General features: G+C 44.0%; 1 protein-coding gene across 2 annotated transcripts; it reads right to left on the bottom strand.

Annotated features, from left to right (window-relative positions):
• Positions 1-70: 70 nt before the first annotated feature.
• GPATCH4 (G-patch domain containing 4) lies at positions 71-7,159 on the bottom strand. 2 transcript variants are annotated; one of them, XM_072946358.1, is made up of 9 exons: positions 7,093-7,122; positions 6,799-6,896; positions 4,468-4,603; positions 3,966-4,039; positions 3,777-3,869; positions 3,589-3,675; positions 1,931-2,022; positions 1,620-1,670; positions 71-1,379 (listed from the first exon to the last, which is right to left on the bottom strand). In XM_072946358.1, the coding sequence occupies exons 3-9, from the start codon at positions 4,544-4,546 to the stop codon at positions 536-538; spliced, it is 1,320 nt and encodes a 439-aa protein (XP_072802459.1). In that variant the 5' UTR covers positions 4,547-4,603; positions 6,799-6,896; positions 7,093-7,122; the 3' UTR covers positions 71-535. The 2 variants fall into 2 exon arrangements, with proteins under 2 accessions (XP_072802459.1, XP_006214662.3); XM_006214600.4 differs by lacking the exon at positions 6,799-6,896 and having other exon boundaries at positions 7,093-7,159.
• Positions 7,160-16,328: the final 9,169 nt, after the last annotated feature.

The following is a 16,328-nucleotide window of genomic DNA, read 5'->3' as shown; positions in this document are numbered from 1 at the left end:
TCCAAGGAAACTAATTTGTATTCAAGACCTTCTCAGGCTGGGAATGGAGATGACAGTCAGGACCTATATATAGGCTGGAAGCCCAAACTGATGTTTATTCAGTCACTTGGTATATTTAGGAACTGGCAACCTATTGGCTGAATTTGCATGGGGTTTTTTTTAGCCTTCACAATATTTAAAAATCAGTACATTTCCCATAGGTCTTCATTTCCAACTTCTTTTAGGCAAGATGTCCCTTCAGAGGGTGTCTGCATTCCTGTTCCCACAGCCTTCAGCATCCTTGTCCCTTGGCTGCCTGGTTCCTGCAGGCGCTTGAGTTCACAATCTCTGGGTTAGAAGCCGGAAGGGGGACCAGGCCTGCTCCCTCAGGCACAGTACTATCCCTCTGCTCTCAGCAGACTGCTATTCCAGAGCAGTTTCCTCCTTCGGAGGGACTCCTTACTGAGGGGGTGCACAAGCCCTGCATCAACTCAGGTCTCTGAAACTTCAACAACTCCTCAAGAGGAATCAACCAAGCCCCACCTTGACCTAGCCTTCAGTCTCTCTTCTGTTTATTCTTTGTTGCTCTCCCGTCAGTGCTGACTCCAGGTCTTTCCTCCTCTGGCTGCTTCTGCCTCCTCTTCTTACCTCTGCCACTCGAGCCAGTGCGTGCTCTGCTCTCCGCTGCCCTAGTGCTGCCACCTTCCTCATCTCCTTCGTCCCTTACATCCAAGACATCCCCCTCCTCCTCTTGATGCCTCTGTCTTTTCTTCTTGCTTCTCCTGCTTTTCCCATCACTGCAGGATGTGCTTTCTGCTCCTCTGGTCCCACCATCTACAACAGCCTCCTCAGCTTCTTCATTCTCTATGTTCAGGTCTTCTTCCTCATGCTGCCGCCTCTTCCTGCTTCTGCTGCATGGGTCAGTGTATGCCCTACTCTCTACCTCCTCTGTACCATCGGTAGCCTCCTTACCTCCTTTATTATCTGAGACCCTCACCTCCTCTTCATGGTGCTGCCTCTTCTTCTTCTTCCTTTTCCTGAAGGACTGATCACTGTGTTCCCCAGGCCCACTTGTTCCTGTGGTCTCTTCTCCCTCGTTCTCTACAGCTGATCTCTCTCTCTCATCTGTGACCTCTTCCTCTTGATGCCGTTTTTTCTTCTTGCTTTTCCTGATGCTTTGGTCAGTGTGCTGTCGGTACTCTTCTGCATTCCCTTCAGTTGCTATAGCCTCTTCCTCCTCTTTCTGCTTCCTTTTCTTTTTCTTTTTTTTGGCGGGCTTGCTCTCAGATGGCAGCTGAGGTGTCCCAGGGTCTTGGCCTTTGAGGTGAGCCAGGAAGGCCTGCTCCTGGGCCTCTAACCGAGCAAGCTTAGCCTTCATTGTGATCCCAAGACGGGCAGCCCTGAAATAGATGGGGCCCAAGTCAGAGGGAGGGTATCAGGGAAAACAGGCCTAATCTTTGAGACTGCAGTGGAAAGTTGGTAAGGGAGGAGCTGCCTATCTTTGGGCAGCTTCAGAGATGGGCAGAGAGTAGGAATCATTTTCTCTGGGGTGAAGAAAGCCAAGAATTGGCACAGGCCATCCTCAAGGGTGGACTTGTGATGGGAAGAATAGAAGGGAGCCGAAGCTAACCACTACTTACTTGTGTGCTGTTCGCCCCTCACAGGCTTGGAGTAGCATCTCATCAGTCAGACTGTTGTGGGGAGGGGGGAAGAATCAGGAATTACAAACAGATCTGGTGGAAAGGCTGGACCTCTTCTTCCCTCCAAAACATTCCTTCAACACTGAGTTCCTATTCAGGACCTGGCAGTTTTCTATGTGGTGGATACAAAGAATAGTACAACACAGTTCCACCCTGAAGAAGTCCACAGTCAAGCACTACACTTGGTCCTTTCTTTTGAGATTTGAAGGCATCTCCTCCCACATGCCCCTAGCACTAAAAAGAAGTCTCACATCTTTGGAGGCTTGGGCACCTGGCTGTCGTCATCACTGCAGCTTTCCAAGTCCTTGTCTGGCTTCTCCCCACTTGAAGTCAGTGTGGCCGTCTAAAAGGAGGGATCATGGGGTGAACAAGGGCCACTGCCATCCCTTTTCCTTCCTGGGAAAGCTCCCCCCTGCCCCCCAGGAATAGCCATAGGCACAAATTTGTCAGCCCCCAACATCACTCCTAGCAGACCCACAGAGAGGTGCACCCAACTGCACACTTCAACTTGGGCAGGAGGTGGGCTGCAGTTGGGGGTGGGTGGGGTGGGTCAGTCCGAGCCTCCCTGACTCACAGCCAGCTAGTGGGCAGAACAAGAAGGGAAGAAGAAGTGCTTTGGGTCTTCAGGTCTCCACAGTGGGACAAGTGCCCCCTATCCCATGGTCATCCCATGGTCCTGGAACTGACAATAAAGATGGTACTTTTCATGCCCCCCTGCCCGCATACCTATGCACAGTACTTTATTTGAACAGATTAAGAACCTACTATAAACTAAGAGGTTGGGGATATAGAGTGGAATAAGAATGAGATAGGTCTAGCCCAGATGAAATCTGCATGGTTGAGGGGGAAAGGAATATGGTGGAACACAGGCAAATATGATGAAAGGTGTTGTCTGTGGTAGAGGAGGGGCACCCTATCAGGCTTCAGGGTTGGAGGAATCGTTTCTACAAGTAGCTGAGCTCTGGAAGACAAAAAGTCAGCAGGTAAAGGGGCAAAGGGATCAGAATGTCCCAGGCAGAGGGAATAGCATGTGCAAAAACCTGAAGGTGAAAGAACATGGTACCTTCAAAAGATTCAGATTCCATCTGGCTGAAGTGTAGAGATCCTAAGAGAAGTGGCGAGAGAGAGGCAAGGGAAGAAGGCAGGGAAAAGGCATGAAGGGCCATGTGAGCCAGTCTGACACATCTGGACTAGGTCAAGGAGAAGCCAGTGACTCATTGTAATTTGTGTTTGAGAGAGAAAGCTCTGGACGCTTTGTGGAGGATGAACTGATTGGGGTAGGGAGTGAGACTAGAGTTAGTCTAGTTATGAGGCTGTGAAAGAAATTAGGTAGGAGATGATGATGGTCTGAACCGGGATAGAAGATAGCCACAGAGACAAGGAGAAAGGGGAAGATTTGCTGGATAACACGTAGAGCCCCCTAGCATATAACAGATGATCATTAAATGTTAGCTCCTTCTATTGGCATGCTGGAAAAGGGGAGTCTGAAGACCTGGGTTCTAGTCCTGTCTGCCACTCCTAGCCACTCTTCAGTGAGCCACTTTACCCCCTTTTGGCCACATCTGCAAAACAAGGACAATGGGTCAGATAATCTCTCAGGTCTCCTCTGGCTTCTAAGTCCTTTGAATTAAACAACCCCTCCCTGCCCTGCTCTGGTAGCTCCTGACTGTGCCCTGCCTCCCAGTCCTTGTTGCTGCCCCCTCAACAGATGGTAGGGATCCATGCAACCTGAAGATTTCTTGCTGAGGGTCTGGGCAGTCTAGGTAAGCAACAGCAAGGTTGGTCACAGGATGCCGATATATTAGGACAGTCCTGAGGACAGGTAGGGCACACAAGGCAACCGTTCAGGCCCCAGGGGAGACCAGGGAGGGAAAAAAGGATGGGCCCTCCCACCCCCAGCCTCTAATACCTTCACAAACTTCTGATACAGCATGTTGGGCTTGGGATGATTACGATGAGTGGTCTCCTTAGAAAGGCGCCTGATCTGTACTCCATCCTGCGGGGAAGTATCCATGAGTGGGCGACATGCTGTGTCTCCCTCACCCACATGTGTCCCAGGCCCTCATGTTTCACGTGACCATCTATTAGAGCTCATACCTGCCTAGTTTCCACTACTAAGCTGGCTGCAGTCTTGTTGAAGAGCTCATTCCACCAGTGGTTTGTGAACTCCTTGGCAGGGTCGTGTCCCACCTGCCAGAGGAAGAAGTATGAACTCAGGACCTGTAATTCCCCGCCCTCCCCCCATCCTCAAGGCCGCCCCTGTCCATCCACAATGCCCAGTCTTACCCCGTAAGTGTCCTGCTTCAGCGTTACCCTGAGGGCCTGGGTGATGCCGTTCTCCTTCCGGCCCAGGCCTTTGCCTGCAGAAGACAGTGAATGATTCGGCTTATCCCAATGCCTGCCCCAAGCCCTTATGAGGCGCCCCCAGCACACGGCACTCCTTGCCATTCTGCACACCTGGCATCGGGCACACCCCGTCCGTCTCAGAAGTTCTCCTAGTTCCACCCTTTCCAGCACCTCTCCATGTGGTCCTCCTGTCTGAGCCTGAACTATCTTTTCCTTCATAATTCTTTCAGGACAGAGGTCATGTCTCTCTGCCTCTTCCAGTCCTCCCAACACTTCCTACTCACTATCCGTCATATTCCTTCCATTCTTCCCTTTTCTGGAAAGTCTGATTTTCCTCCTCCAATTGAACAGACTACTTAGGGGTAATCCAGGATGATGCCTCTCCCTGGGCAGAGGGCAGCGAGGGAGCTGGGGGATGTGGAAGGGGCCCTGTGGGGATCACCTTGAGTCCATCCATGCTTTAGCAGCTGCTCCTCAGCAAACTTCATCCCACGACTCTTGACCTCTGGAGTGACACTCATGGTGAGAAAAGAGTCACTGTCCTCAGGCTTTCACCAGAGAAGAGATCACTGTCATTCCTTTAAGAGGAAAAGAGAAAGTGCCCAAATCATCCATCAAACCCACCCTGACTGCTCTTGTAAGAATTCTTTCCTTAAGTTGGAACAGAGACAGAGGAAGGAGGCCTGGTCCTTGGGGGAGCTCCCTGACTGACCACAAAGAGATCAACATCAACACGTTGAGAGTCAAGGAAGACTCAGATTGATAATAACATCTGTTTATGGAGATGCCACATGTCATGTTATCACAGGCCAGGCTGTGCTAAAGCTTTCCATGGATCATTTCCTGTAATCTTCCCAGCTAAGGAAGATTTCCTGAACTTTACATTCAGGAAAGTATTATTATCCCTATTTTACAAATGAGGAAACTAAAGACTCAAGAGTTTAGGTAACTTGCTCAGGGTCACACAGCTGATGCATGTGGAACTCAAACCCAGGCGGCTTGTCTGCAGAGGTCCCACTCTTAAATTCTCACCACCTAATAACATCTCCCAATTTATTACCATGAAAAACAATGCAGTGAGGTGCTTATTAACCTGAGTTATAATAGTACTTAGCAGAGCCATACCCTATACCTGTGGCCAGCATTTTCACTGTCCTCTTGGTGTGAGGCTACACACCTCTTCCTTTCAGTCTTGTTGGAGCACCCCTTTTTTGGACTGTCCAGTTTAGGAAGGGTGCTCTTCTTGAATATTTGATGCATAATGGGGGATTACACATATTGTTTTATCATCTCATTTAATCCTGACAGTCCTGCAAACTAGGCATTATCCTTATTTTACAAAAGAGGAAAACAAAGTCAGGTTTCTTGCTTGGGGTTACACAGCTAGTAAGAGATGAAGCTGGAATATGAGCCCAGATTGCCTGACTCCAAAGTGTCCCTCTTTCTATCATATTACCAAGTACAATAATCCCTCAGTATCTGCAGGGTTTTGGTTCCAGGACCTGCCATGGAAACCAAAATCCATGGATGCTCAAGTCCCACAGTCAGCCTTCCACATCACTGGATTCAACCAACCACAGGTGTAGTACTGTAGTATTTATTGAAAAAAAAAACAAACCTGCATGTAAGTGGACTTGTGCAGTTCAAACTTGTGTTGTTCAAGGGTCGACTGTACTTCCATTTCTTTACAGTCACTCAAGTGTTCCTCTTTTTGGACTCCACAATGGCATTATCCAACTTATATACCAACTTTGCCTCTGAACTGGTTAAGATGGCTTATTACACAAGACATTCAAAACTATCACTGCTGACTTGAGTCACGAAAATTAACTTGTATTAAGATCATTTATCACAGGCATTGCAGACCATTTTCAAAGCTGATTAATGGCACTATTGGAGTAATCCTCTAGCCTTCCAAAGTAACAACTCTGAAGGGTAAAGCTTTTATTTGTGTTTAAGAAGGTCTAGTAAGTATGCTGGTTTAAAAAAAAAATCAGACACATCATTACATCACCCCTCCTAAACATTACATATTAGGGTTAAGAACAATGACCAGTCTGTTTAGGTATAGAGTAGCAAATTCAGAGAAAAAAAAAGTAGCAAATTCGGGATGACTCACATTTCTGTTCACATTTCTACTGTGAAGGATGATTACCTGAAAATCTAATTGAGACCTTGAGAGTCCCAACAAAAAAGCACTGAATGAAGAAATGGCCCCATCTTGCCTGATACTGCAAGATTAGTAAAATTCAAACACTGAGGCCTTTAAAGCCACCTCAAATCTGCCTCTTCTGAAGTTATCTCTCGTCTATCAGCCCACAGATTTCAATAATATTAACAACAACAACAACACTTATGCATTTACTCAGTGCCAGCCTGTTGCTACTTGCTTCACACACAATGTCTCATTTAATCCTCCCAACAACCCCATTAAAGATTTTTACTGTAACTTACAAATGAAGAAATGGCACTGAGAGGTTTAGTTACTTGTCCAAATTAAATAGCTGGCAGTGGATCCAGGACCTCAGGCATTCCAGAACTGATGTTCTTAACCACTATGCTCCTCAGTCTTTTATAGCTACTTGTGCTTTATGCTGTAAGACTTACGGTGGCCTGTCCCTTGTTTCAGTAATTCGTAACTATACGCCCTGGAAGTCACAAACGGGCTTTATTTCCCAACCCCAGTACACTTAATGCAGCTCCAAGACTCGAGAGTGCGTTATTCGGTGAACTGAATGATATACGTGGGTGGGGATTGCTTTAACGGACTTACAATGAATAACTGTGGACAGAAGCAACTAGGTCCCAGGCTGCGAGTACACTTTCGGGAACTGTCTTCTCTCCAGTCGACCTGAGTTTTCTGGAAGCTTTCTGGAGAAGGGATCCAGGGCCATAATTCTTACAGCGGTCCCAAAGAGCCGGGTTCCCTTTCCCTAGATCTCCTTCCTGAGGTCTAAACTCCAACCCTCCTGCCAGTTTCACTTGGGTAAAACTACTCTCCTGCTCTCACATTTGCTCCTGAGCCCAGGCTCCGACAGCCACCATTTGGAGAACTGCAACCCCTTACCTTCATTGCAAGGTCCTCAACATGTGGCAGATGTGACTTGTGCGCCGCCATTTCCCCGGAAGTGCCATCTCGGTCCTTCTAGGCTGTCGAAACCATAGAGACGCACTCCGGACTCAGAGCGTCAGTCCTCCCAGGAGGAACTGTTTTGGATAGGCTCACTTGCCTGTTTGTTTGCCATAGAAACTCGGGTTCAGAGCGTGCCCATTTCAGAAGCTTTTGGAAGTATTCTACTAACTGCCTGCAGGCCCTGAGCGGCCGCGGGACTTCAGCCCTAACCCACACTCTCTGGATGCCGAGAACAGCTTTGGGTCCGACACAGACTAGTCTTGGGTACATATACGAGGAAGGGAAACTTTAGGGGAAAGCATCGAGAGAGGCCTGAGAGATTCATGGAGGCAGAGATGGAGACAGCATTTCTGAAGTGACGTGGGGATGAATACTCAGCCTGCAGAGACAGTTATTTATAAAACTCGAGAGGTTTCAGTAGGTTCATCAAACACCTTTTGACTCACTACAGTGTGCCAGGACCTGCCCCTTTGGTACTGGTGATAACAAAGGTTTGTAAGACATGAGACCTGACTTCAGGGAGCAGGTGGTTTAGCCAGGGAAGGTTGGGACTGGAGAGAGGGTCGGGATCCCGGAACGCAAGACAGGCTGAAGAGTTTGGACTTGCCTTGTTAAGTATGAGGATCTATTGAGCAGGGGAGGGGAAGAAGATACTGCAAGGAAATCAGCAAGAGAGGTTGCATACGCTTCCATCCCCACAAAAGGTTCTTAGGGTTCACTGAGCCACCCGAGAACTAACCTGAAAAAGGTATCCTTCTGCTTCCCTTTATGAATATCTACCGTAACTTAGCGCCCCCAGGAATTTCAAAGAGAAAAACTGCCATTTCACAGTAAAGCTTTGTCACAACTGCTTGATAAGTCATACTCCCTCATCTCCATAAGATTTTGATGCGATAGCACCAAAAGGAATAAAACACTTAGGAATTTAACAAAACATAACAAAAGAAGTGCAAGAGTTGTACACTGAAAATTACAAAATGTCATTGAAACTAAAGAAGACCCACATAAATGGAAAGGTACCTATGTTTATGGATGGGAAGCCTTAATATTGTTAAGATCACAATATTCTCCAAATTGATCTACAGATTCAATGCAATCTCTGTCAAACTCCTAGCTGGCTTTTTTGCATAAGTTGACAAGCTGATTTGGAAATTCAAATTGGAAATGCAAAGGGTTCTTTTTCTTGAAAAAGAACAAAGTTGAAGGACAAACACTTCCCAATTTCTAAACTTACTACAAAGCTACAGTAATCAAGATTGTGGTTCTGGATCAACAGAATAGAAATAAGAGTCCAGAAACAAACCCACACATTTACGGGTAATTAATTTTCAACAAAAATGCCAAGACAATTCAATAAGGAGAGTGTATTGTTTTCAATAAATGGTGTTAAGACAACTGGATAGCCACATGGCAAAAGAATAAAGTGGGACCCCTACCTCGTCTCATATGCAAAAAATTAACTCAAAATGAATCCAAAACCTATAAGAGTGAAACTTCTAAAACTCAAAAGAAATTATAGATGGAAATTTTCATAACCTTGGATTAAACAATAGTGAGACAGGCTAGGACTTGAAGCCTGGGACCCTGGGCTGTAATAATTACACTGGGACACAACAACAGAATGCAAAGAAACTATAAAGAACTAAAAATAACTGTGCGCCTGGAGTTATGAACAATAAGCTACAAAAAGACCAAAAACCCAACTGCCACTTCTGAGGTGTCTGGGAGCAAAAGCAGGATACTGGGAGCAGAAGCAAGATACTGCGCATGATCCCTGCACACAGCACCACCAAGGGGGTGGGCCAACCACCTAAGCCACCCCTCCAGCTCAACCCCTAGACCTGCCCCTACCCTCACTCCATTTAAGGGACCAGCTCACCCTCCCCTCCTCAGGCAGTGAGCATAGGAACCCATTACTTGTTTCTGCTCCATCATGCTGCAGCAATAAAGCCTTTCCTGAATTTCTCGTCTGGTCTGTTATCAATTTCTATTGATTAAGGAGGCCAAGAACCCTGGTTGGTAACAAAAGTTTCTTAGATATGAGTCCAAATGTGCAAGCAACCAAAGAAAAAAACAGTTAAGTTGGACTTCATCAAAATTAAAACTTTTGTACTCCAAAGCACACTATCAAGAAAGTAAAAAGTCAATCTACAGAATGGAAGAAAATACTTGCAAATCATATGTCTGATAAGGTTCCAATATCCAAAAATAAAGAATACTTACAACTCAACAATAAAAAGACAACACAATTTAAAAATGGGTAAAAGATTTAGATAGATATTTCTCCAAAGAAGATATACAAGTGACTAATAAGCACATGAAAAGTTGCCCAACATCATTAGTCATCAGGAAAATGCAGATGAAAACCAGAGTGTGATATCATTTCACACCTCCTAGGATAACTATAATTTTTAAAATGAGCAATAACAAGTGTTGGTGAGGATGTAGAGAAATTGGAACCCTCATACATTGCTGGCAGGAAGGTAAAATAATGCAGCTGTCTTGGAAAACAGTTTGAAAGTTCCTCAAAAAGTTAAAAATAGAGTTATTGTTAAAAATAGTATTATAGCAATCCCACTCCTACATATATACCCTAAAGAACTGGAAACATGTCTATACAAAAACTTGTACACAGATGTTCATAGAAGCATTATTTGTAGTAATAGCTAAAAAGTGGAAACAATCCACATGTCCATCAATTGATAAATGAATAAACGAAACATGGCAGATCCACAATGAAATGTTATTCAGTCATCAAAAGGAATGAGGGATTGATACAAGCAGCAACTTGAATTTACATGCAATGTGCAGAGCAGGCAAATCCACTGACATAGGTCAACTGGGAAGAAGGAAATGGAGAGTGACTACTGATGAGTACAGGGTTTCTTTTTGGGTTGATGACACGTTCTGGAATCAGTGGTGATGGATAAACTCATGAACATACTAAAAACCACTGAACTGTACACTTTGAAAGAGTGAATTTTATGATATGTGAATTATATCTCAAAAAAAAATCCACAGTCACACTAAAAATACAAGGGAAAAACAGTAACCTGTTATAGGCAGTCATTCCAAGGTGACGGGATTACAAAAAGGTGCTTCTCCTTCTTTATATCTTTTCTCTGAATTTCCGGTTTTCTACAATTAACATATTTTATTAAAAAAAAACTAAAAAAAAAAAGGCAGGGGAGGGAATAGCTCAATGTTAGAGCACATGCTTAGCATGCATAAGGTCCTGGGCTCAATCCCCAGTACCTCCTCTAAAAATAAATGAATAAATAAGCCTAATTACCTCCACCCCCAAGAAAAAAAACTAAAAAACAAAACTTTTTTTCATTAGGAAAAATAACTTTAAACCAGCAAATGGATACTAATCAAAGTTCCTCAATGCTGAGGGACTTGGTGCGGAAATGAGGAGAAATATGACTGACAACAGGGAGGCCTTCAGGAGGAAGTGAGTGTGGCCCTGAAAGTACCAACTCTTGAATTCCTTCCTAAATTTAATTAATTCTGAAAAATTAAGGTCTTGGGTTATGTTGCTATACTCACATATTTCTATAGCACAATGTTATAAAAATCATACTATGCTCACAAATCCCTGTGGTGCGTACACTTGTATGACACTTCCCCTCCACCTCTTCTCAGTTTTGTGGGGGTTTTTTTCTGCTACTGAAATCCGAGCCTGGGGGAAGAGAAAATAGCTTGTGGTTGCAACTACATTGTGGGATTTAAAAACGCTGATATCACAAATACTGCCAATGTTTACCTAATGTTATTTACTTTTCTTTCTGTTGAGAGAAAAAAAAGGTGCACCTACAGCTCTTAGGGTTATCTTTAGACTGATATTATTTCCTAGTCCTCAGACCTAGGCAGTTTCTAATTTTCCTGCTTCAGTAACAATTGAGTTCATAACAGCAAAATATTACAATCCCTTGTATAAAGTTCCTTACTATTTAAAAATAGTGGTTTTCATTTAAAACAATGGTTTACAGTTTAAAATGTCATTTTCACAAACAGCATCATATTTAATTCTCACCCTAGTCCCATGATGCATGTAATCATCCCAATTTGTAAGTGAGTAACGTGAGGGCCAGCTGGCACAGAAAAAGGAAATGGAATGAAAAGACTGTGGTCTCAGCCACAGACAGCTGTTTACTGATGCAATCTAGTGTAGGGTCTGCTTTACATTTATTTCCCTTTGAAGCACCATTGCCATCTGCCCGTGGGTACCATGCTTCTGGGTCAAGACCTGTCTCTGAGCCCTGCGTCACTGTCACTCTAGTTCTTGTCTCTGTCTTTCCCTGACCTCAGTATCTCCTTATGTGAACGGGCTTGAACACCTCAGGGTGTGAACATGCTGGTTGTGGTGGTGGCATGGGGAGAGTGGATCGGGGGGACGGCGTGTAATGGGCCCTCTTTCCTCTGTAGGGCTTGCTGCCACTTCTGAGTTGTGCCAGAGGAGTGAAGTTTTCAAGGTAGCCCACACATCCATTTGGGTTGCTTTTTATATTTTTAAACATGAAATATTTTCAGAAAAATCAGCAAAAATGCTATGGAAAAGTGCTCAATGGGACAGAATAAAAGACACCAACATGAGTGGAAGTAGAAGTGGGAAAAAGGACCATGCTGGAAATAAAAACAGCAAGGAATCCCACCCCCTTCTTTCTCTTGGCACTGCTGACACAAATATGAAGAAAATTGCTTTGAGAAATTGGGACACTCTCCCTCTGAACTGGAGCTTAGTTAAGCCTTGTCAGAGCCAGAAGTCTGAGGGCGCTCTGAGCCTGAAGACGACCCCAGATTTCTGCTGTAGCCTTTCCATGCCTGAGCATGCTCCGCCTCAGACAAGTGGTGACCACCCAACAGTGCACAGGACTGTGTCCGGAGCCCTGCTCTCTGCTCTGCCCCGCAGTGCAGGTAATGCAGCCTTCTCGCGCCACCTGCTGGCTATCTTTTTTATTGCACATTTAATCACGACAAAATTCATACACATAGTACAAAATGCCTTGAAAGTTTGATGGGACAGACAACAAAACGTTGAAATTTATTTTCTCCATGTGGTAGGATTTAGGGGGGCTTTCCGTTTTTAAATGTTTTTACGTTTGTTAAATTGTCTAAAATGAAGTGCATCGTTGTGTGATCAGTTTTTAAGAAAGCAATAAAATTTGCCTTCCAATTTGCAAAAATTATTATTCTACAACTCATTCTGGCTTCATTTTTACACTTAAGTCTTTGAGCTTCTTGGAATTTATTTCGTTTAAGGAATGCGTTATGGATCAGATTTTTTTTCCCAAGATGGGTAACTGGTTGTCCCAACCTCTAGCAATGATAGGCATCTTATCAAATAAATTATGCTACAGTCACCCACTGGAATATTATGCACACACATAAAAGAATGAAGAAGCTTTATGTCATGTGCTAATAACAGATGTTCATAACACATTATTAGATTAAAAAAAGCAAAGTAGGGAACAGTTTGTATAATATGAACTCAAGTAGTTTAAAAAAAGAATATATGCATAATGTGTGTCTCTACTTATCTGCATTCTTGTAGATTCTTAAAAACTTTCTGGACATAAACAAAAGAGGCTTACCAATGGTTTAATTGTTCCAGAAAGAAGTGAGAAGAAGGAAGGCAGGAAAGGGGGCTGGCAGGATTTTACTTTTCCTTTATCCCTTTGTTAGTGGTTTAATTTTTTCATTATGTCCCTGTATTAATTTTGTTATGTTTTATAATAAATGAAAATAAATGGGACATTGACTTGTATGTGTGTGTGGTTTTTATGTCCTTAAAAATCAGATGATCCCTTAGAATCAATCAGTCAGTATCTGTGTTTTGATTGCTTCTGCTCCCTTTGACACTTCGGCTCACCAATAGTAAGGGGCTAAGATGTACTGAGTGCATTTTATGAGTCAGGCACTGTTCTAATTATTGATGTTGTTATCCTCATTTTCAGACAAAAACACTGAAAGAGAAGGTAAGTTGCCTAATTTCATCTAGTGAATAGGTTGTCTGAAGTTTATCTCCAGACACTCAAATTCCAGAGCCTGTGGAACTTAACCATTATGCCCTGTCTTTTGGTTAAGCTTACAGAAACTGGGGGGAAAAAAACCCTCAGTTTTTTTTAACATTTTTTATTGATTTATAATCATTTTACAATGTTGTGTCAAATTCCAGTGTTCAGCACAATTTTTCAGTCATTCATGGACATATACACACTCATTGTCACATTTTTTTCTCTGTGATTTATCATAACATTTTGTGTATATTTCCCTGTGCTATATATACAGTGTAATCTTGTTTATCTATTCTACAATTTTGAAATCCCAGTCTATCCCTTCCCACCCTCTACCCCCTGGTAACCACAAGTCTGTATTCTCTGTCCATGAGTCTTTAGATTCCACATATGAGCGAGCTCATATGGTATTTTTCTTTCTCTTTCTGGCTTACTTCACTTAGAATGACATTCTCTAGGAGCATCCATGTTGCTGCAAATGGCGTTATGTTGTCAGTTTTTATGGCTGAGTAGTATTCCATTGTATAAATATACCACATCTTCTTTATCCAGTCACCTATTGATGGATATTTAGGCTGTTTCCATGTTTTGGCTATTGTAAATAGTGCTGCTATGAACATTGGAGTGCAGGTGCCATCCTGAAGTAGATTTCCTTCTGGATACAAGCCCAGGAGTGAGATTCCTGGAAAAAACCCTCAGTTTTATTTGTTCATTCAGTAAATATTTTCTGAATGGCCTAGTATATGCCAGGTGAGAAAACTGTTCAGCTGTTTCTTGGGAGGCTTCCTGGAGGAAGCACAAGGGACACACTATAGTCTGTGATGTTGCTAATGGAACTGAGTTGCTCTAACAGTGGTGGCCCACCGGAGCAGCAGCCAGCCTAGCCGTAACTACTAGACGGCACTGTGGACTCTTGCTGAGAATGGCCACTTCCTCCAGTGCCCTTGCTGGTCCTCTGCAGGCTGGAGATTCCAGGTGTCCTCCCCTCAAGCGAGTTCAGTCTCGCAGGGAACTCACGTGCTAGTTCTACCAGTGGATCTGCTATTTGATGGAAACAGAAAGCACTAGTGTGTTGACTTCAATATAGGGAAGTTGAGGAGTGAAAAGACACAATTGTCAAAGTTATTTGTTACTCATGTCAAAGATTTCTTTAACTCATTAATGAGGGAACTAGGAAGAAGACAACAGAACTGCTTTGAAGAGCATTTGAGAAACAGGGATTTATACAGTCAATAAAAAAAGGACTGCCGAAATAAGATTGCTAATTTAGATGTAGATTGGTCAACTTTCTAGGACAATAAAACCAGAACACCTTTGTGGTTGACTTCGCTGTTGGGCAATAAACCCTATCATTTTATCAACCTCTGCAAGTTAACCACTAACCATACAGGACTATAAATGTTCCACCTGTGTCATTGTTGATTATTTATCAGACATTCTGGAGCAATAGAGTTAAATTCTCCAGGAGAGTCAACTGAGTGTCACGCAAGCTTGCAGACAATGCTCTACAGTGATACCAACAACAAGAACAAAACCCAAGCCATCTTCATTTTGCCTTTTCTAAGTTTGGAGGAATTGTTCTTTCACAGAAGGGTGGAATTCATCTACCTTTGGAGATGAGCCACCTGGGTTACTTACTAGCAATTTACTAACTTTCTCTAGACATTGGTTTCCTTGCCCATAAGATGGGAATGATAATACTGTGAGAGTATTCACGTCTCCCATGTGAAAGAATGTAGAACTATAAGTTGGGGCTCAGTTTTTCCAGTTACTCACATTCTGGTCTGAGAATGGTTGATTACTACTTGCAAATCTTCTTACTTCTGGGCTTAAGTCTGACCAGTGTGAGACTAGGAGTGAGAGTCTGTGTGAAGTAAAGTCAGATGCAACACAAATTGGCTAGAAGGAGAACAGAAGCAGGGATTTGAGAGAGCAGATCTTGAGACCTGGGAGAATGAGAAGGGCTGATAAAATGAGAACTCAGGATTTTAAGGTATTTGCAGAAGCGGCTGAACAAAAATACAATTTAAATGGTCTCCTTGAAAATAGTCATGAACTGACGTGACAAACAGAATTGATAGGTAACACGATCAGGTAATATGTCAAATATAATTGTTAAATCTTAGTAACCATGAAAATAGCTTCTAGACGGTTGTTGTTTTCTGTTCTCTGCGCTTTCTACCATTTTACTTCGCCCCCATCTACCTTGGACATAGAACAGGTGTTATCCCTCAGGACAGAGACGGTTGACAAACCTGAATATCTGCCAGGTTAAGATGAGGACAAGACACCCCCCTCCCACTCCTTCAGGACCTTTCAGAGCCAGAAAGAAGCTGCCCATGGAGCCAGCCAGCTCCTCCCTCTGGACAACTTCTCCTCTAGTTTCTAGGTTCTGATCAGTAAGGCCCACCTCTCAAAAGCCCCACATCAAGGGGCTGGTGTGACCCCCAGGGAACTGAGTTCTGTCCAGGACTTCCGAGCTAGGCAGGGCAGCCCGAGATCCGGCACAGTCAGGGCTCCACATGGCATCTGAGGCGTGGTGGTGGCATCCTCCCATTCTTCACAGAGATGGAAATAGAGCGATTGAGATGAAAATATAGAGAGGGACACCCTCACTGTTTAGAGAGAAACCCCAGCCCCATGAGGGGCCCCGTCTTTTCTTAGAGAATGTGGCTAGTGTGAGGAGGAATGGGTCTAATGAGGCTCAGCTCTTTCCCACCTTGTTCTCTCCTTCTTTAACCTTTTTCCCAGTTGAACGAACCATTATAACAATGAACCTCATTCACAGCGTGCTTTTCACTTGGTAGAGGTCTGCTCCATCACCCTCACACCAGCCCATCCCATTGGGTAGGTGTGGTTCCCATTTGATAATTAGAAAGTCTGAAGTTCCAGGAGGTTGGTATAGAGCCTCATATGAAGTCAATATCTGATAAGTGGTCCCGTGTTCCTCCCTGTAGCCTCCGTGTCCTCATGCCCCCTCCACCCAAGGGCATGACCCCATCTTCTTCTTTCCCACTCTTGACTCTACCCAGTACAAAAGCTGTTTGGGTGTCCTGAGTGGAAAATATGCCTTTCCACAAGGCTGATATCCCCAGGCTCACCTCCCACATCATCCTACGGTGCAGCCAGGATCCAGCCCCACAAGAGGTCTGA

The sequence above is a fragment of the Vicugna pacos genome, chromosome 21 (genome assembly GCF_048564905.1).
Source record: "Vicugna pacos chromosome 21, VicPac4, whole genome shotgun sequence".
In the NCBI taxonomy this organism is placed as follows: Eukaryota; Metazoa; Chordata; class Mammalia; order Artiodactyla; family Camelidae; genus Vicugna; species Vicugna pacos.
This window is presented reverse-complemented; position numbering and strand designations above follow the sequence as displayed.